Source organism: Amia ocellicauda, chromosome 12 (assembly GCF_036373705.1).
Source record: "Amia ocellicauda isolate fAmiCal2 chromosome 12, fAmiCal2.hap1, whole genome shotgun sequence".
NCBI classification, from domain to species: Eukaryota; Metazoa; Chordata; class Actinopteri; order Amiiformes; family Amiidae; genus Amia; species Amia ocellicauda.
Genome location: NC_089861.1, coordinates 7,165,204 through 7,185,675, shown reverse-complemented (window position 1 = coordinate 7,185,675; position 20,472 = coordinate 7,165,204). Strand labels below are relative to the sequence as shown.

Below are 20,472 nucleotides of genomic sequence, written 5' to 3'. Positions count from 1 at the left end.
CATTTCACAAGATTGCAGCCGCAGTGTTGCTGAATTGACTGCAGCTGATCTGTGTCGGGAAATCATGACGATTATCCTCAGGGGCGGAGCGTCCGCTGCGGAGAGACACGTTGAGCTGCTTTACGGTAGATGGCTGCTTATGCCGGAGTTTCTGAAGACAAATACAAACAAAACAGTCTCCTGTAGAGATGAAAATGGTATGTTTCTTGTTGTTGTATTTTCAATGCAAGTTGCAAAGCCTCTCCGATTACACGTAGCTAACCGCGCCGTTACTGAGGCTGGCTTTGCAGTTTTGTTTTTCGGGTTCAAAATAAAATAAAATAAAATGCATTGCAGTAGTGTAATGTCTTTTCTGTTTTTTTTATTGCTTTTATGTATAGATATGCTAATCTTTTGATGACACTGACAGCAACTACGTATAACATGATCTCACATTGCATGCATTTGCTGATCGTATTATTAAAATGCCCTGTTCAGTACAGCTCAGTATGGCATTGAGTCATTAAATCAAGATCATAACATTGATTATATCTATCAAGTAGCACATCAATAACCTACTGCTTTTCACTGCAATTTCCAGGTCGTTACAGACAAAGGCGCTATAATATTTCGAGTAAGAGGAGGGCTGGACCTGATGTGCCAGCTGGTCAGTACTGATGGTATGTATTAAAGGGCAAAAGCACATATGCATTTTAAATTGCATTGATGTGGGCAACCAAAGTAATTATTTAAATAAGGTACCAAAAACAAGCTAATCTATATATGATAGTTAATTGTAAATAAGGTGACATTTGGCCTCAGACATACATAAGACAGTAACAACAGTCACAGCTCAGTTTCCAAGTCACCCTCAATATAGACACATTAGAGTAATAAGAAACATGTAGTTATGATTGCAGAATTGCATTGAATTAGCACATCTGTTTGTCTTCTTTAAATAAAAAATATATGGTAATGCAACTGTTATTTTGATTTGACATTCCTTCTCACTGCTACGTGACTGACAAAATACATCTCTAAAAGCAGCAGTATAATTCAAAGTTACTTCAGGAGACATTCATGAGTGAACTTTGTTTCTAAGTGGCGTTTCATTATTTATGTCTAAATAATTCAAGTCTACGGTGAAACAAAATCGTTCCTTGCGATGAACTACTGGAGTCGAGTGTCAAGCAAGAAGACAAGTGATGTTTAACGTGGGATTGATAGACTACAGCCAGTGAATTACGCATGCCAATAATGCCAGAAGAGGAATTCAAATCTAACATCCTGTTCAAATTATGAATTCTTTAAATGACATCCACAGACCGTTTATTTGGAAATCACTGCAATCTGAATCAAAATATCAGACTTAACTTCCAGATTTCCCATTCCCTGCATGGGTACGGATTATATGTAAATGATTATCTTTGCATGTGGACTTAATTTCCTCTTTAAAGTTCAGTGCTGACGTTTTTCTCATTTCAGAATCCGACATAAAGAAGACAATATTCAGAGCCTTTGAGCGCCTCTCTGCAAAAGTGATATCGGAGCCCCTGGTCTTCAGTGTCTGTAACAGCCCAGTTTATATCTGGCCCAACAAATGCCTCCACGTTGTACCAGCTGACGTGACTGAAGACTCTCCCTGCAGGGATATTCTTCAGCACATTGAGTATGCACGCCTCCAATCTGGATTATTTTCAATGATCCGTCTTTGTGTGTGTTTCTTAGAGGGACTTAATGTGTGTAAAACAGAAATGTATTTATGTTCATATTAATCTGTCAGGCGCCTTCAGTTGCATTGAAGCTGTGAACATGGTAAACCAGTGCAATCTAGACAAAAACAGAATAATACAAGATGCATCGGATTATAAAACACTGATGCATTGTATCACGGATAAATCCAACAGACAAAAACTGGATATAGATTCTTATGCATTAGTGTTAGATTTTACAATTGTTTGATGTAAATGTCCTGTATTATTACTTTATTAACATGCATTTATGCACGACCCCTGGCAAAATACAGTAATCATACATCCTAGTACAAATAAGCTAACCAGTGCAACCATACCAGTTTAGTTTGCACTTCTTAGCTCATTTGTTCTAGGATGTATGATGATTATTATTGTTGAAAGAATTAGTAATGGCATGTAATATAGAATAGAGGCAGATTATGGTGTATTGTAACTGAGATTGGTTAAATAAGAGTTGTTGTTTTATTTCAAATGATGAATACTTAAATAATGATGATTATACATACTGTAAGAGTTCTCGGAAGGATTTGCGTCTAATTATAATCCATAGATCTACTTGTTTCCATACAATAATAAGTCTTAAGTAGTTTGATAGAGATGGGCAGGATGCAGCCTATCCCTGTTATAACTGTTGGGATGTCATCATGTTTTTCTTCCAGGGTGGATGAAAACTCGGGTGCCAAGAGGTTGTCAAAAAAGAAAGACAAAAAAAATGCAGCCGCAGTAGGTGCATCTTTGAACTGTTTCTCTCGCTTTGGACTATTGCATCAGCAGTGTAAAATCGGCAGCCTTATTATTGTTTTGTTACCATAAAATTGTGACATTTATTTGTTCCAATGGGAATTCAACTGAAAAACCCCATTAGGCTTTCCGTTTTCTTTTATGGTTGTGTTGTGTTTTTCGCAGAGCGTCGTTAACATTGATCTGATGATGGAGGTGACGGGGCCTGTCCCCTGTGTGGCCCCCGTGCTGCAGAGAGAGAACAAGAGACACCACTTCACCCAGATGAAGCTGCCTATTGATGCTGTGGTGACCGTTCATGCAGAAGAGACAGTTGGAGCGTATGTAGCATCCTTTTCTGTGGGCTTCCCAAGTGGAATGTCAAAGGAGATTCCAAAATATAAAATATACAGAACTTCAGCCCAGAAAATAGTGGTTTAATTTCAAGTCCAGCTGTGTTTGAGGCTTAGAGGTCCTCTCCTTTCCACTGTAATTCTGAGTGTTACCAGACCATGGCCTGGAGCAAAGAATCAGCGCTGTCCTGGTTTGTGTCATTGTCCTGTAGCGTGTCCGGCCTCCTGGTGAAGGCCGTGTGTTCCCAGCTCTCAGACATGGAGAAGATGGTTCTCCAGTCCATGAAGGGAACGTCTCTGCGGGTCCCTCAGCCCTTCCACTTCATGCTGCCAGAGCCCCGCGGCCTCGTCACAGGTGTTTACCCCGCTGGAGTACCTGACAGCCAGCTGGACACGGTCAGAAAGGTGAGTTTCGATGCACACGGGCTGCGGAGAAACTCAATTGGAAACTCTTTGGACAAATTAATCTTTCAAGAGGAAGACTATTATTGCCTTTAATGAACCTCTTTCTCCTCTTTGATATGTGTAATGATGTTTTAGGCGCTGCATGCCAAGTTTGAACTCCCCGAAGATCGGCCATACCTGAGAAGGCCCAATGCCTATCATTTTCCCGATGAACCTTACAAGGATGGCTACCTCCGAAACCCACACCTGAGTCTTAATCACCCCAGCACTGAGGACTGCAAGGTCAGTCAACCGGAACAGTCTTCTTGGTCTGTTCTTAATCTAGTACCATTCACTCATAGCAGATTCTCTACTCTCAAGACAGTGATGAAGCATAACATTTAAAATGTACGTCTTGTATGTGTAGCAAAGGAAAGGTTATTGTATACCAGCAGTATGTCAATAATCAAAATGTTAACCTGCTCATCATTCTCCTCTGCACTGATCCCTTCCTTATTTAGTTGTGTAATTGTATATGTTCTGTTTTTTCTCCTTTTGTTTTGAATTGTGAAGATGCATCAGTGAGTGAAAGGAGATGTTAAAAGGACGAGACATGTATGGATGCAGTCGTTTCTAACTTGCATCAGTGGCTAAATGCGTCTAAATTTATCTGAATCTGACAGTGCCACAATTAGCTCAGCAGTCAACACTCTTAATAGCAATGAGAGGAAGCGAGAACATGTTCAGTCTCATCTAGAAATGTGATGTAAGCACACGTAGCAGTTGAGCTGTATTGTCAGGATCTCGGTGGTTGTGTTGTCTAGTGATGGGCAGTTCAATTAATTTGATTCAGTAAATTTCCCCTAATTCACGTTGAACAGATTTCTACCTAATAAACTATAAATACTAGTACTACTACTATTACATTATTATTAATAGAAGTAATAGTATTAGACCTATTATTATAAACAATGTGAAGGTTTGAGTTGGAAATGTCTTCAGTCTGACTGGCTCTTTAGTCTTAACTCTTCAGAACGCTCATCTCTGGTCTGTCCTTCTCCTGTGGACAGCTGTTTTTGGTCCAGGGACTGTACAGCTACCACCACTACATGCAGGACCACATGGATGACAATGGCTGGGGCTGTGCCTACCGCTCCCTGCAGACCATCTTCTCCTGGTTCCAGCAGCAGGGCTACACGGAGCGGAGCGTGCCGTCGCACAGAGAGATCCAGCAGGTGAGAGAGGTGGCCAGGTCAAGGCCTGAATAAAACTGAGTACAATACACCCCGTACAGCAGGGTCTCGAACCCCACAAACTACGAAACCCCGAACAAAGCTGAGGAAGGAAAATGTTGGTGTTCCAGGCAGTGCTTATTTGAAATGGCGAACCTCGTGACAGTGGTTGGGATGGTATTAAAGAGCAGCCCCACTGTCTGCACTGGGAGACGTACGTAATATCCCAGCAGTGTGAAATTAGTATATTGTTCCCCTCTTCTCAAACAGGCCTTGGCAGACGTGGGGGATAAACCCAGTGCCTTTGTTGGTTCGCGGCAGTGGATCGGGTCCATTGAAGTTCAAGCTGTGTTAGATCACCTGCTGGGGATCACCTCCAAGATACTTTTTGTGAGGTACTGTCCACTGGTCTCTGGTACACAGTCATACACTGCTATCCTGTACATTAGAACAGACTGTGATCTAAAAATGTTAGAGCTTGCCAGGGAATGGGGGGGGGGGGGAGTATTTAAAAATTGCATGACTAAAATGTTTCCATATCTGTCAATGTGTGTAGTCTGCCCTGAAGTACAAGAATAGGTAGGAACCAAATCTCCTTTACCATGAAGCAATGTGAAAGATCTCTACAAAGATGTGTCCAAAATGGACCTAGTTTGGAATTGTTAAATGTGAACGGTTTCAGATGGGTTCTAACTCACTCACCGGTTTTATTTAGTCAAGGGTCTGAACTGGCAACCAAAGGAAGAGAACTAGCAAATCACTTCAGCACGGAAGGAACTCCTATAATGATTGGTAAGTCAAAGCAGTAAAAATACCCACTGACATGCTGTTACATGTACACAAGCATGTTCTGAGGTAGTGTAACAGGAGTAATACATTTTTCTGAAGATACTTCATTACACATCGTATTGTGTTGACAGCACAACAAAGGTAATTTGTCCAGCTTGTGCTCATCTTTTTATGTTCTGTAGCATTTCGGTGTTTTTGGCCGCCTGCCCTGCCCACAGTTGTTCTCACCCTGTATGTTTCTGGAACAGGTGGGGGTGTTTTGGCACATACCATCCTGGGCGTGGCGTGGAGCGAGACCACAGGGCAGATTAAATTCCTGATACTTGATCCACACTACACAGGGGCTGAGGACCTACAGGTTATCACTGAAAAGGTACGAGATCAGAGGCTTTTGCAGGTTCGAGTGGATCATTGTCCTTAGTGTAAGAACATGAAAGCAGAACCAATTAATAATGTGCTTCTTGAGGTTGAGGTTGGGGGGGAAGGGGGAAGTTAAAAAGTTAAAAAAAGTTAAAAACTGGCAGACTCTCTCGGTGTGGTAGACATTGTGCAATCAGAAGCTCGCATCGTAAGCAATGGGATTTATGTCTGAAGTCTAAAATGCAGTGACTGCTGTTCTGTCTTTGCAGGGCTGGTGTGGATGGAAAGGCCTGGACTTCTGGGATCAGAATGCATATTACAACCTCTGTATGCCACAGAGACCACAGTGTATATAAGACCGTCTCATTCACCACATTGTGCCCAGCCGACTGGAGAAACGGTGCAATGAATCAAATACTAAATAGACATAATTCCAAAAAAGAGAATTTCAATACAGTGTCAATATACGGGCATTTATTCATTAAATGTCATCACTTTTCCTTAAGGTTTTGTTAAACAGATCAAACTATCTATTAAACATGTCCCATTCAGTAAACATTTGTTGTCCAGGAGGTTGTACTCCATTTTGTTATTAAAGGATTCATTAGGAAGTGAGTGAAATACAAAACTCTACATGCCCATCTCCCACATTAATACCATTATAATCAGTGCTCTTCACCCCAAATACACTACAGGTAAAGCGATCCTCAATGCAGCCCTATTGGGTCCACTTCAGTCACGCAGCACATAAGGCAAGCAGTAAGAAGTGACTTGGCAAATTACACTCCAGAGGGCAAAATGAGATTGACAGTCTAATTTGACTGTAGCCAGGACAGCAGTGTTCGCACTCTTGCACATATTGGCACAGCAAACAATTCTGTCACAAAGAAAGGTGGTAATAGTTGATAGTTACAGATTAAGCAGATGTTCATAACTTTTACACGGCTGTTAAACTACTTTTGCCCTTATTTGTATTGCCTTATAAGACGTATTTCCCAACAACAACAAAATTCTTCACAGAAGAAATCAATGCATGTTTTTAACAGTGTTTAAGGGGCATGATGCCGTTCTAATGTCCATATAGTGAGAGGCCCTGCATCACAGGATTTTAACAAATGCAACATTGTTTGAAACCACCAAACATCCTTCCAGTCAGACACTGACATGAAGCAATGGTCAATGTTGTGTTTCCCCAGAATTGCAGGAAGGAGGTTGGAGGGTGGCTGGTGTAGGACAGCTATTGAGCCCATTAGACATGGCATGGGGCTCATTTAGTCTGTATGTCCCGTTGATCTCTGCACAACATGCAGCTGCCTGTAGAAGATGAGTGCTCCAGCTGTGTGGGCAGTCACCAGTCTCTGGCCCTCTTCCTCTCATTGTCCCCCACATCCACGGTTGCTCGTTTCTGCCCCGCCAGACTGCGGCTCTGGTTCTCATGGCCCAGAGGGATAGTTTTGCTTAGTCCGCTAGTTTTTAAATGCTGGTTGGTTTTCACAGTTGACAGAAACCTGGCGCACTCGTGGAATCCATAAGAGTAAGCCAGGTCTTCAGCCGTTAGTCCATCGTTGTTACACAGTCTAGAGAAAAATACAGGTATTAATTAACCCCCGTAAAAGGACCAAGAACAATTTTCGATTTCCTCAAAGAAAATCTAGGAGCCCACATTCAATATAGGGTACAGGTTGTTCCAGTGCAGGGTTTCGACAGTTCATTTGCTAATGGTTTGATATACAACCAAATGTATTCTAGAGTTAAGGGGTTGCTTATGCAAAGCGCATGTACTAAAATGGCTTGGCATGGTGACTACAGAACTAGGCTTGCTTAAGAGTCATAGCATTCAACAAGTATTTCCACATGCATGATTAAACATTTACCAGATCAAAGACCAGGCTTACTTCTGCCTTTTAAATACACTTAGGGTTACAATGAATCATGCATAACCACAAGAACATAAAAAAAATGTATACAAAAGATTATTTGCACGGCTGAGAAAATGCTCATTGCCTCTTCTGTTCATAAACACATTCGGCTCAACACACTAGCTGTACTAGTTACTTCCCTGACACGCTGCTTGTGCTGCACATGCTTTTGCGCCGATACTTACTCAAGCCGTGCGTCCCTCGCCACCAGCACACTGACGCACTCCAGACTGCCTGCTTTAGCAGCTTTGTGGATCGGTGCCTCCCCGTAAGAGTCCTGCTTACACACAGGGACACGCAGGTCAGGGCAATAGCAAGGGCTCATATGCACGGCTGCTACTTCCAGCAACGTGCAGATCATAGACTTGACTGGAAAGATGGATATATTTGCATTATTCCATCTGCATTGCACAGAACTGATCAACAATTGCATGCATTAGAAGATGCATATGTGCAATATAATGAAACCTAGACCCCTGCAGTTGAATGTACAGCTCGAGCTTCGAGACCAGTCTGATATTCAACTGAAACGCAGCGCACGTTTTCAGTCGGTTGGACAGTACCTGCTGGTTGGCATCGGCCCCGGTCTGCAACAGCCACAGCAAGCAGAAAGCCTGCCCCCCGCACGCCGCCAGGTGAGCCGGGCACTGGCCGGAGGAGTCCCCGCTGCAGTTCACCGCCGCTCCGGCCTGCGCCAGGTTACTCCAGCAGTGCGGCTGCCAAAGCACAGGCACATTACAGCGCTTACTCGTGTGAAAGGGGATTGTTTGCACAGGGACAATGTCGTTAGAGAAGTGCAGATGCCGCGCTTTTCAATGCACTGAGCTAGTGTCTCATATAGAAGAGACGCACGTCGGTAATTCTGTACTTTCATATTTTAAAAGACACGTATAATTGGTTGGTTTATTTTAAAGAGTGATATCCACAACCAGTACAACAAGTGCATTTCATGAATATTTCAAGTTATTGGCAATCCTGTAGCGATACAAAAGTGACCATGAACTGCACGATGAAGTAGCGAAATTGAAAATATGTATTAAGACGATATTAAACTAATTATTTTCTTAGTTTGACAATTTCGCGTGTTACAGGAAGTAACCGAAATGTAATTTAAAAAAAAACCACCGAAACAAAACTGAACTCAACGGAAACGCCTGTTGTATACATTTGAGTAACTGAACATAAAATAACCTACCTCATCAATAGTTTCATTTCTTAAACACCGACTGCAAAATAAATACATAATCGGGATACATACCTGTGCGTCCGAATCCAGCAAAAACATGACGAGGGTCCAATAAATACCAAATCATACGAGTCAACACAGATATGGCCGAACAGCAGCTCGACTTGGGCAAATGTGCAGCCCGGAGCGCCGCGAACACAAACAACTACACGTGTACCTCCCAGGACCCGGAAGCGCCGGGGACGACAGCCAATCAGTGCGCGGCTGCGTGACACGTGGTTCTGTGTTAAGCCAATGGGAGCAGGTCGCGGCTGGTCACGTTTCCCTGCGGCTCAGCGGGCAGCCCCAGCACACAGGACGTGCAGACAGACACGTAGGCCCGGCTGCGCCGGCTGCGCACTGGGAACTGCGCGTCTGCGGCGCTGAGCTGCGCAAACCCAGCGCTCATCCGTCAGCGAGATGAAACACTTGTGCATTTACACATCGTTACATGTGTGACACGCACACAACGTAGCTGTAGTGCAGAAGCGCTGTTTCCTACGGATGCAGTACTGCGGGACTTTGCAACACTAACTTCTCCATTAAGAGGCTGAAAAATAAAGCATCAAAACTCTGCAAGTCAAAGACAGTGACTATAAACCAACGTACGACCCATTACTATTAAATACATTGCTATTATAAGATAGCATCTATACTTAATTAAAGCAAATGCATACATAACGAGCACAATCCCAATCGTGTTATTCTAATTAAATGCATAACTAGATATAGGAGAAAAATGGATACCATTAATTATGCCGATTGTATTTCCATTCAACATTTTATTGCAATTATGCAGAAAAAGCACTTTTTTAATGGGTCGTTAAATAGACATCACACCCAAACTGTCCGTCGGTTTAAATTGAAACTATTTGTACTATATTTGTTTATGCACGATTCTGTTTTAATGCAATAGATTTGAACAGCTCAATTGCACATTGCCATTGCGTTCTATAGGGTAAGAGATGCTATGAAATGTTGCTTAGAATTAGTAACAAAAAAACAACCAAACAACAAAATTATTGTCGGCAGTGCGGTTTAGAAATCGGACTAATTATGCAAACATCCCCGAAGGACCTGGCTCGTCACAATGTCACCTGGCAACAATGAACGCTGGCACTTCTGTTGTAAGTCGCCCTGGATAAGCGCGTCTGCCAAGAAATACAAATAATTATAAAAATAATACGTGCAGATTCAATCACGCCAGCAGTATTAGCCTATCCAGTGCGAGGTAAGTCTTTTTTAATCACAGAATGAGCAGAACTACGATATTAAGCAAATATACACACACTCATACATATTTGACTATTGCTCTTTTCAGGTTCTGACCAGAATGAAGTCGCGTTCTGGACCCGAACTTCCAGCGGACCGTAAACCGATTGCGATTGTCGAAACGCTGACCAAGTTGTACGGCAAAGACTTCACCAGCACCAACACACCAGGTAGCTGTAGGTCAACAGGTGGATCTAATTGCAGACAGAAAAGTAAACGATCATCAGTACACGGTTTCATTAAGAGTATATATTCATATTCTTTTTAAAATATTAAAATAAATTGGTTGATTAAGTAATTCATCTGCTTAATTTTAGCGAAGACTCAATAAAATAAGAAATTTGCAACCACTTTAAACCGATCAGAGGGTAAACATGTAATCAGGGAGTGTAAACTTCACATCCATATGCATCTAAATGTAGTCACCCCCACCACACACACACACACCTCTCATTTCTTAACAAAAGTAAATCTACAGATATCACTTCAAAGTCTTGTCTATTAGTTAATTGACACGTTGTTTCTATTTTAATGCACGCACTGATTTGAGTAACACTTTAATTGGCGATCTTGTGAAACTTAGTTGTTTTTTTATGCTACCTCACGTTGAAATAAATGTCCATATCAACTGGGGAAAGAAATGAGTTGTGTTCATTGATTTTTACAAGTTTTCTGGCCCTTTTTAAACCCACTGTATTGTCAGATTGCACATTCTAACCCTAGTAAGTCATAGTGACTTTTTTCCATCCTGATAGAAAGCTGGACAGGCAGCGTTAAAGACGTTTATGTTAGGTCTGTTCTTGAAATGTCGATGAACCCGATGCTTGTTCCAGGTTGCCTGTGCATTGTTTTCCAAGATTTGTTCATTCTGAATCACTGCCCAGGTATCAATCAAATCAGCACCCCGTTTACTCCATTTCTTCACCAGGACAATCACAATCAAAGCTACGTGCAGAAAATGTGCAACATGATGACTCGTATAGGTGCCCTATGTGGATCTGAAAGTATGATAGTGAATTCATATCCCAGAATGCAGTTTCCAGCATTGACCAGTTATGGAAAGTCTGACTCATGAAGATCTTGATTGAATCAGAGGTGTTTCTCCACAGCTGACCGTGCCGGGCTGCTTCAAGAGGCCGAACAGCGGCTGAAGGCTCGGCTGGAGGGAGGGGACGAACAGGCCGGGTTCCTGTTGGGACAGCTCTATTTTGAACAAGTACACCTGATAGCCGTTTGTCTACCACCTTGTCTGTGCTTTAACATTTTTCAGTACAGAGGATGAAGGGTCAATAATAGTCAGGGTCTTGTGACTTTATGGGAAACCTTTCCGATTACTAAAAGGATGACTTTCTATTCCTTATCCCTTGTTGTATATGTGTCCCTCACTCTCAGATCATTCAAGTGTTGAACTTCTACTCCTTTTGTGTGTGCAGCTAAAGCCTGGTATCGAGTTCAGTGTGCCGTCACCGTGTCTTCACCACAGGGTTTGTACGAGGAGGCCCGAGCTCTATTCGAGCAAATGAAAGACAAGGACCCCCGGGCTCTGTACCAGCTGGCGGTGATGGATTACGACGGTCTGGGCGCAGAAGAGAACCATGTGAGTTAGACTTGGCTGTCACAGGACTCAACCAGAGCAGCATCTAGAAACAGCAGCAACACGTTCCCTCTATTTTCATTTTTCCTTTGGCGTGCATGTGCCATGTGATTCTTGACACAAAAATGAGTTAAGCCTCCGCACACCAAATTATACCAGAGGGAGAATGATAAAGCATATTTCCAGGCACGCCGCTCACAGGGCTTGGTAAGTGCTGTGAATATCGTTCCCGGCTTTACTTGTTAATATCTTCTCCAATGCTCTTTTGCTGGCATGACTGATTGAAAGCACGTTAGCAGAAAATGATGCAGACCACTTGAATGTAGCAAAGGATATTGGGTAACAGGAGGAGAGGATCTTTACTGCTCCTCCAAGTCTGAAATGCAGACGTGTGGTTTTACTGGTCACTGACCACGTGTTAATCCTGGCCTGCTGCAGCACATTTTAGTTAGAGACACACACACAAAAAAAAAAAATCCATCCTCTGTTTATCATCACAACGCTACTCCGTTAAATGTTATTATAAACTCCTGCTGACACCACAGTACATCAAACAGTGCTTAAGAGTGCTAGAATACCTCAAGGACCAAAAACAAATAAAATGAATGACCATTATCTAACAGGGATACCCATACATTAACAGTGGGTGATGTATATTTGCGATTCTGACAGGAGAGAGCGGTTGCTTACATGCACAAGGTGGCCACCTTCAACACCCCTGAAGCCCAGCCGCTGAAATACACCGCGCTTTACAACCTGGGCTGGGCATACCTGGAGGGGTTCGGTGTCCGCCACTCTGACACAGAGGCAGAAAGGTAACCACAGTGCACTGCAGATCAATGTTTTCAGGTGCTGAGAAATTCCTTTGTGCATTTAATGTGGTCAGGGTTATTGCAAAGCCCTGGGGTGAAAACCAACAGCAATTGGTACAGATTTTCCTTTCTCCCTTAGAATGTGGCTTCTGGCTGCGGACGATGGAAACCCCAAAGCCAGTGTGAAAGCTCAGAGCGCGCTTGGCATGTTTTATTGCCGACCCGACTCCTTGGATCTGAAAAAGGTGGGTGTGCACAGCAAGAACCAGGACACACATTTTAGTGAAGTTGTGTCCAGTTTTTGGAAGTCTCTCAGTCACTAAGATTGAACCCAGGTTAATTTAGACCAATTAAGCCCAATAATGGAGTCAATTAAATTATCAAGGCCTTAGATAAACCTTTACAAGAAGTAACTTCTGTAGTGCCAAATGCTCATTAATCTTTTTTGTTTTTGTAATTTGAGGTATTCTAGTCCCACAGTACATGAAAGATCTCTCTAACCTGCTCTTATACCTTCATTTTATTCTATGCAACATGCACATTAATTTGTATAGCCCTCTGAGGGTGTGTATTATGTAGAACATTGTACAGTATTGATATAGCATGTAATGTGTCTACTTAATCAGTGCTTCTTTACTCTGGTCCGGAGGGCTTACTGCCTTGCTGATTTCTGTGCAAACAAAGCTCATTTACCTTAATTTGCCTAATCAGAGCTTTCTAATGATTTGAAATGACTGGAGATTTTAAGTATGAAATTTGTAAAATGTTAACTGAAGCAATTTATTAAGATTTCAATTAAGTACTCCAGAGCTCAATCTGGACCCACAACCAGTGCCCCCAGGACTAGGGTTGAAAAGCATAAAACACCTTAAATTCCCCTTAGTTTCCCACCTTTTCCTTCAGTTTTAAGGGGTGGCACAAAGCCCCTTAATACATTGAAGACTCAGTTCTTGAGATGTTTTATGGAAATGGCCACAGAGTTGGAAAGCACTTCTTTAGAATGATCAAACCGCCCCCTCCCGCAAAAACCCCCACACATCCCTACGGTTGAGCTGCCCCATCCGTCCTTGCGTCCCCAGTCATTCTTCTGGCACTCGGAGGCCTGTGGCAACGGCAGCGTGGAGTCCCAGGCCGCACTGGGCGTCATGTACCTTCACGGGCAGGGAATCCGCAGAGACACCTGGTCTGCCTTCCAGTGCCTGAAGGAAGCTGCTGAGAGAGGGAGCGTTTATGCTCAGGGACACCTTGTGGCCTTCTACTACAGCAGGAAGATGTACTCCAGGGCTGCGGAGCTCGCCAGCAGGTAACGGCCACATCAGCAAACAGCACAAGCACTTACAGGGACTGCATCTCTTTAACCTTGTAAGTCTGTAGCTGGCGCGAATTTACGATGCACTCATCTTATACAATACAAATGTATTGCTCTACTTTTGGCTGTGAACCAAATGTAAGGTTCTGTACAAGATTTATGATGCTTTATTTATTAGATCAGACTGTGTGTGTGTGTTAGTTAGGCAGTTAGACAGCTTTGGCAGTTTCTTGTAGATACTTCAGAAGGGATGTTTAATCACTTTTGATATTTTTTTTGGCAGGAAATGAACTAGAAAAGAAATAATGATGTAGTTTGAATCCAGAAATTGCATTTTAAAGTTTTAGATGACCTCAATATCTATACTGGTTAACAAAAAAAGCACAAGTTTACAAGGGTAATTACTCAAGTACACTTTCTCCAATGAAGTGCATTAGTGTCTCATTTCAAGATGTATGAAAGCAAGCTGCAGCTCATTGCTAATGCTTTTGCCTCGCTCCAGCAACAATACTGTACGCGATGACAGTCAGTACATTTGTGCTCTGAGTTATGTTGGGGAGGTCGTCATTTGTCCCTTATTTTACAATGTGGTCTCGGAAGAACACAAGAACAATAGCATTACAAAGAGGAACTTGTTGAAATATTTAGACGCGTGAACCTGTTCCAAGGAAATTTGAGTTTTAAATATTGATTAACTGTTGTGAGAATGACTATGGCACCGAGTAGGAAAGACAGCTTGTGCTATATTACTGGAAAAAGAGTAAATATATACATGCAATAGAAACTGCATGAATATCCAACTCAAACAAATATATACGCATTTATTTTTCAGGGTACAAAATTAAAATAATTGATGCACAAATCGGCAGCCAACTGCACTCCTCTTATAAAAGTGGGATTAACAGTGTCTAACATTTTGAACCAGGATTGCCAAAGACAACATCCCACTCACATCAGGGGCCTCGGATCGCCTCCCGGAAAACACAAGCAGAGCCGTTGCCATCGCTCTCTTCCACTACGGCAGGTGTCTGTATCGGGGAGTGGGGGTGGAGCAGAACAAGGACGAGGCCAAGCAATGCTTCTCAAAGGTAAACTGAAAGATAACTCCTCGCATATAATTCAGAGAAAATTGTCGTTGAGAATTAAGAGCCCTCATAAATGTCAAATTATAACAAAAATAGAGATGATCTTATTATACACCCAGAAAGAATGATTCTCGCTTCCTTTATTTCCCAGGCTGCTCATCTGGCCCCTGAAGTAGCAGCAGAATTACAGATGGACATGATCTATGGGAGAATTTAAGGACCGATCGCAGCCCATTTCACCTCATTTTCAGTTCACAGTTAGGTTACTGCTTTGCTCATCAATTAAAAAGTGGAGAAAACTACCAACCGATCAGTCCTGATGACTTTTTAAAGCGAACGTTTGCTGTTTTGTGGGGGTGGTGGTGCGACAAGGCAAGTGTGCGTTTCTTTTTCCATAGTATAGTTAATTGCAGAGCTACGCCAAGTTTGTGCTTCAGCTCACAGCCAATTGTTTGTTTGGGCCCACATAGATATTAGTAACGCAGGGAACAGAGAGAAGAACTACCAGCCATTTTGTGCTCGTGTCTGCTTCGTTTCGGTTTACAGACCTTCGTCCTGTAGTGCAGGGGTCTCCAGCCTTGGTCCTGAAGGGGCCACAGTGTACTCAGGGTCTTGTTCCGGAACACGTCACAACCTAATTCAGCTAGTTTTTATCATTAAATAGCTGCTAGAACGTAATGGATCTTCTGTCACATGGTATGGTAGATCAGAATGGATTTACCAAACTGTTCTCAGGCACCATTCAGAGTAATAGTTTGTAAGTGTCTGTTTATTTTTATTTTTTTATAACTGGTCTAAACAGCTGGATCCACACCACAAGTGTGTCAGTCTTCTCTCTGGTGTACGCCAATATGGCCATGAACAAAAGTTTACAAGAACAGCATTCGACTTCTGCAATTTATTGCTTATAAATGGTCTACACTATCTTTGGTAAAAATAAAATCTATGTCTAGTCAACCATAAAATCAGTCACAATGACTTTACATGACATATTGCACAATAAAGCTTTTTAATGGACACGAAAAACAGCAAGGAATGTTCAAAGTTTCTGTGGAAGTCTTAACATGGGTACAACATTCATCACTCCACAAATATTAACAATAAATAAGACTGTGTGAAGTATGGAAACAAACCCTGGATTCCTACAACACAAATTGGCAGTTCATGTTTTTTTTTTTATAATCCTTTTCATCAAACTATTAACCAGATACAAGGGGACTTTAAAACAGAAACGGATCGAAGCAGCTCCCCCTCCCATTATTTTGAGTGCTCTATCAAGTCAGTTCAGATAGTGGTATTCCAAAGAACAGAAAATAAAATGTAAATAAAAATTCAAAACCAACATATATTCAGTTCCTTCCTGTATAAAAAGGGAGTCACTTCTGGTCTATACGAGCAGACGGACGTATCCTTCACTTCATATACATCATCCCCGTGCATTTCGTCAGACCTGGCTCATCCGGAGTTGCTCCACTTCAGCTCTCAAGTCAGGATAGAGTTCCATAAGCAACATTTCCATAAGAAGCTGAAAACAACAAAATATACATTTATATTAAAAAAAGTCTAGTGATGTAGTCTCATTTGTGCCCACTAGATGGCATAGCTGGCTAAAGCCAAACTAACGTTGAGGTCTATTGGTGCAACAACTTGCATTATGTCAACAAAGTTTTGCATTTGCATTTATTATGTATATAAACATTGACAGCTGTTTTTTTGTTGTTGTTGGTTTTTAACCAGTGTCATAAGGAAGTTTTTAGTGATTACTGTCTGACTCACCTTTCTACTGAAAGTAAAATCCTCTTAAGTATCTGGAGGGGAATTTGTGCTCGTCAGAGTTCAGATTTGGATTTGGGCCATATTCCAAAGTAAGATTACATATACAAGCTGCATTTAAACCTTTCTACTTAGTTTCAGGAACATCACATTGTGTCTGTGCCTCTTAGCCAGCAAAGCACAGCTGTGTGTTTAGATGTTCAATCTACCCAAAAGATCAGCCTCACCAAGGCAGCTGAAGGGAGTTATTCAACCCTGAGGCCTGGGGAAATCTCACACTTCCACACAGAATGAATTTGAGGCAGTTTGTCCCCAGTGGAAAATTCCACCCTTATGGTCTCTCTTGACAAATCAATGGATTTCCTTAACTGACTCACTTGGGAATGATGGGTGATCAGAAATACACAACACTTACATAAAGAAGGTGTTTGTTGGCGTTCGATTCCTGAAGTGCGTTAAATATCTTGATGATCCCGTACCTGGCATTCTGTTGCCCCACGAGGCTCTGTAGTGCATCTGAGGGGGCAAATAAAAACACACACTCAAAACAAAAACCTACTGCATTTCCCTTCACGACCTTTAATCACACAGCCTCTTAAACTGAAAAATCTTTGGACACCTGTAAATCTGAAAAAAAAAAAATTGTTCAATAACATCTACAGAGATTTCTTTGTCTCTTTCAAATGACAGATGTAACAGGGAAGCTGCATTAGACTGGATAAGGCTTGCGCTATTAATTTATTTGATTTGAAGTACATTAAAGAAGTCATTGAGAAACCAGACTAATTTGAAGATTCTAACAAACAGAAGAACCAAGAAAATCAGATCCATGGCTTATTGACATTAAGCTCGATTAAGCAATAGGTTATTTAAAAAAAGTCTTGCATATCACAATTAATGAATTGACAGACCACGATTTCCAGCCAAAGAATGTAAGATGCATTAGTTGCATCAGGTTAATGGAGTGGGAAGCCATTTATAATGACTTTACAGCTGGGAAGTACGTTTAATTAGCTTCCTCTAACGCTAAATAAAGAAAGCCATTTACACAAAACTTTACTGTGAAGGTAATAGCTTCAAATAATAATTAATTACGGTAGAGAGACAGCATGGATAAACGGGCACTTTGGCAGTTCTGAAAAACAGCCGAGAAGATAAACTGAAGCGATGAATCCTGTAAAACCTGTGCCCAACAAAAATAAGGAGGCACCTGGAATATTGTCCAGCAGTTTCTGTTGTGCTCTTTCTTTCGTTTCCCGTCTCTGGGACTCCGTTCTTGGTTCTTGGCCAGGTGCGAGTTTCCCATTCGGCCAGAATGTGTCCCGGAAAATGTTGATGTAATACACAAGCATCTGCTCACTGAAAATCCAGTTGACGGTGTCACGGATTTGCCTGTAGGACAAGCAGCGCAATTAAGTCGAAGTGAAATAGAAATGTTTACATACAGCTATAGTCTAAAGCATGCCCACGCTTTGCTTGAAACAATGCGGAGATTCAAAAACACTTTACTTTAATAGTGTTCCTCGAATGATACTTATTTGTCAATGGTATCTTTTCAGTGATTTCTCTGTAGTGGCAGTCAAAGGTCTAGGCACCCTCCCTCTTAATACAGTTCTCTCTAAGCTGAATCAGTGTTCAACAAACTGAAATGATAATATTGATATAGTATAATGAGCAATATTTATTAAACTAAATCACTGATTAATGCTTTCGAAAGATTCAAATGAAGGATGCGATCAATTTCAGACACCAATGTTGATATATTAAACAGAGCAGTATATATTGCTAAACCATCTCCATTTTTGTTTGGATTTTTTCCTCCATTTGTGTTTGAGTTTTAGAGAATTTACTTTGTGTTAAAATATTAACTTTTCAAACTACTGACCACAGACAAAAATCAACAAATAATCATACTCACCATATAAATTTGATACAAGGTTATTACTAAACTGCCTGACCACGATACCATGAAATTAAATTTGGTCATTAAGCTGGCCACACCATATGGAGTCATTTCTGACAGCGCCACTACCATGTGGAATTTCTGCTCAAGTAGCAGCACTAATGTAACAAGATATTAAGAGTGTCTGAACACATCTTCCGCTGTCAAGTTCACAGAGCTTCTTCATGGGGCACAAGTCTCCAGATATGCATGCCACTCCGGCTAACCTAACAGATTATGACTAGAATCCTTTTACATAACTAGACTGTGGATTGGAAATCAGTTTGCTTGGGAGTGATTTATGACCAAGACAGAAAGGCTCCATCATTCAGTCTTTGTGATTGCAAGGTTTAAATACCAGTCACTATTGTGTTTATAACAGAAAAGCATCCGGCGACCATTTAAATTAAAGGTCACAACCAGAGTACAATCTCTTAGACTGAGGAATGCTATTTCATCTCGACAGCGATCAATGATGAACTATTACTTGTAGGAGTGTGTGACCACTTGTAGATGTATTATTTTCAGAGGTAATTCTTGCTGCCGTTTTTCCCTTCTCAGTAGCATCGCCTGTGCAATGTTTTGTTCACAGAAAGACTGAGGAGGGCATTCCTAGGTTCTAGCAAGTCTGATCAAAATATGAGGCACTTACTTGTTAATGGTTCGTCCAAATGTAACTTGAACTAGTGCAATTAGTGTCTTCCTCACCCACTTAAACACTGAGACAAAAAGAAAATGGTGTCAGTCAAGTACAGCACAACAAAACACCCAGAACGTACTAATTCCCATTGGCAAGTGAGGAGAGAAATTCTTTACATAGACATTTTCAGGTTTTCTGTGGTACTCCTGGCCTTTGGTGAACCACTTCCCCTCATGTCTCCCCACAGCACCAGTTAGTCAATGCAAACCCTTGCAGTTGCTTCTCCATTTTGAGTCCTTCCAAAGAGGTTCACGTCCGTGTCCTGACGTTCTATTAACAACTAATACAAAGTGCCACCTAAACAGATGCGTGTCATGAGAAGTCCCAAGCACAGCACTCAGTATTAGTTGGTTTGGAGTAGGAAAGAATATGTAAACAAGGATCTAAAAAAAAAAAAAAAAAGCAATATCTTCACAAGTTTTCAGCTGACCTTTGCTTACATGAGACAACTCGATTGCCCTCAGCACAGAAAACTCACTTCCTAATTCTCTCACGACAAGGAGGTCAAACCAAATTAAAGTTTGACTACATGGTGTGTCACTTGTTATTTAACTATGATGGAAGATGAATTTTACTGAAAGAATAACTCCTGATTAGCAAACTGAAATGATTTTGACACAGGAATGTCATATGCCATTAGACTCATTAGGATTTCAAATACAGTGCCTCTTTGGAAAAATATCCGGAAGTGACTCACAGATAATAAGCACTAAGTATTTGTTCTGTGCTGCATGGTGTGAAATCAGCATAATGTATGTAGCCTTGGTACATTGCACAGATACTGCACAGCAACCAAATCACTAGAAGATGGATATTTATAGCGTCAAACATATCACTTAATTATCACCTATCTTGAGTGTTCATAGACTAATTTTATACAAAAATAAATATCGGAATAAAGAATAGCAACTTGAAAATGTCAGCTATTCTTTGCTCACTAGTAATTTAACTCAAAAATAATAAATACAACTGCAAATTAATATAATTTTTGCTGTAGATTAAACCATAGCAATACCTCCCCCCTACCATGCTCGTTCCCTGATGAGCACGCAATTCCATACATTAAAAGAGCATTTTCGCTTTAACAAGACACCTGAATTTTCAATTCTATTTACAGGATTACAAAAAGAAAAAAAGTAAGTTCATACATAATTAAAATGTATCATGACTATACATACACTGAACGTATTCTATTTGTAATCACAATGGCATAAAAGCCACAGAACTGGAAGTAACGCCACACCTAAGCACAGGGAACGGCAGGGGTATG

General features: G+C 41.4%; 4 protein-coding genes across 5 annotated transcripts in view; 2 read left to right on the top strand and 2 right to left on the bottom strand.

The window, feature by feature from the left end:
- The first annotated feature begins 85 nt into the window (after window positions 1–85).
- Window positions 86–6,127, top strand: ufsp2 (ufm1-specific peptidase 2). The gene is made up of 12 exons (XM_066718210.1): window positions 86–197; window positions 581–659; window positions 1,465–1,648; window positions 2,393–2,456; window positions 2,640–2,794; window positions 3,019–3,211; window positions 3,347–3,493; window positions 4,261–4,425; window positions 4,693–4,817; window positions 5,138–5,214; window positions 5,460–5,584; window positions 5,841–6,127. Exons 1-12 carry the CDS (start codon window positions 189–191, stop codon window positions 5,925–5,927), a joined length of 1,410 nt encoding a protein of 469 aa, XP_066574307.1. The 5' UTR covers window positions 86–188; the 3' UTR covers window positions 5,928–6,127.
- ankrd37 (ankyrin repeat domain 37) lies at window positions 6,029–8,891 on the bottom strand. Its single transcript, XM_066718216.1, has 4 exons — window positions 8,749–8,891; window positions 8,054–8,206; window positions 7,676–7,767; window positions 6,029–7,148 (listed from the first exon to the last, which is right to left on the bottom strand). Exons 1-4 carry the CDS (start codon window positions 8,773–8,775, stop codon window positions 6,920–6,922), a joined length of 501 nt encoding a protein of 166 aa, XP_066574313.1. The 5' UTR covers window positions 8,776–8,891; the 3' UTR covers window positions 6,029–6,919.
- A 702-nt stretch (window positions 8,892–9,593) lies between these two features.
- lrp2bp (LRP2 binding protein) lies at window positions 9,594–15,089 on the top strand. The gene is made up of 9 exons (XM_066718211.1): window positions 9,594–9,946; window positions 10,037–10,157; window positions 11,097–11,203; window positions 11,471–11,584; window positions 12,254–12,396; window positions 12,533–12,638; window positions 13,473–13,696; window positions 14,628–14,790; window positions 14,939–15,089. The coding sequence occupies exons 2-9, from the start codon at window positions 10,049–10,051 to the stop codon at window positions 15,002–15,004; spliced, it is 1,032 nt and encodes a 343-aa protein (XP_066574308.1). The 5' UTR covers window positions 9,594–9,946; window positions 10,037–10,048; the 3' UTR covers window positions 15,005–15,089.
- Window positions 15,090–15,779: 690 nt separating this feature from the next.
- snx25 (sorting nexin 25) overlaps window positions 15,780–20,472 on the bottom strand; it is a 55,090-nt gene continuing 50,397 nt past the window's right edge. For both annotated transcript variants that reach the window (XM_066718201.1, XM_066718202.1), the window contains 4 exons: window positions 19,155–19,221; window positions 17,771–17,952; window positions 16,976–17,076; window positions 15,780–16,312 (listed from right to left, as the gene is read on the bottom strand). In XM_066718201.1, the coding sequence (XP_066574298.1) occupies window positions 16,232–16,312; window positions 16,976–17,076; window positions 17,771–17,952; window positions 19,155–19,221 (431 nt within the window). In that variant the 3' untranslated portion in view covers window positions 15,780–16,231. The remainder of the gene's footprint in view (window positions 16,313–16,975; window positions 17,077–17,770; window positions 17,953–19,154; window positions 19,222–20,472) is intronic.

Excerpts from the sequence above, each read along its gene's own strand:
- lrp2bp (XM_066718211.1), top strand. The coding sequence starts at position 10,049 with ATGAAGTCGCGTTCTGGACCCGAACTTCCAGCGGACCGTAAACCGATT. Across the intron at positions 11,204-11,470 it reads GACAGCTCTATTTTGAACAA|GGTTTGTACGAGGAGGCCCG; the intron begins GTACACCTGATA and ends TCTTCACCACAG. Across the intron at positions 11,585-12,253 it reads TGGGCGCAGAAGAGAACCAT|GAGAGAGCGGTTGCTTACAT; the intron begins GTGAGTTAGACT and ends CGATTCTGACAG.
- ufsp2 (XM_066718210.1), top strand. Across the intron at positions 2,457-2,639 it reads ACAAAAAAAATGCAGCCGCA|AGCGTCGTTAACATTGATCT; the intron begins GTAGGTGCATCT and ends TGTTTTTCGCAG. Across the intron at positions 2,795-3,018 it reads GCAGAAGAGACAGTTGGAGC|CGTGTCCGGCCTCCTGGTGA; the intron begins GTATGTAGCATC and ends ATTGTCCTGTAG.
- ankrd37 (XM_066718216.1), bottom strand. The coding sequence starts at position 8,775 with ATGTTTTTGCTGGATTCGGACGCACAG. Across the intron at positions 7,768-8,053 it reads GGGCCGATGCCAACCAGCAG|GACTCTTACGGGGAGGCACC; the intron begins GTACTGTCCAAC and ends GTGTGTAAGCAG. Across the intron at positions 7,149-7,675 it reads GCGAGGGACGCACGGCTTGA|ACTGTGTAACAACGATGGAC; the intron begins GTAAGTATCGGC and ends ATTTTTCTCTAG.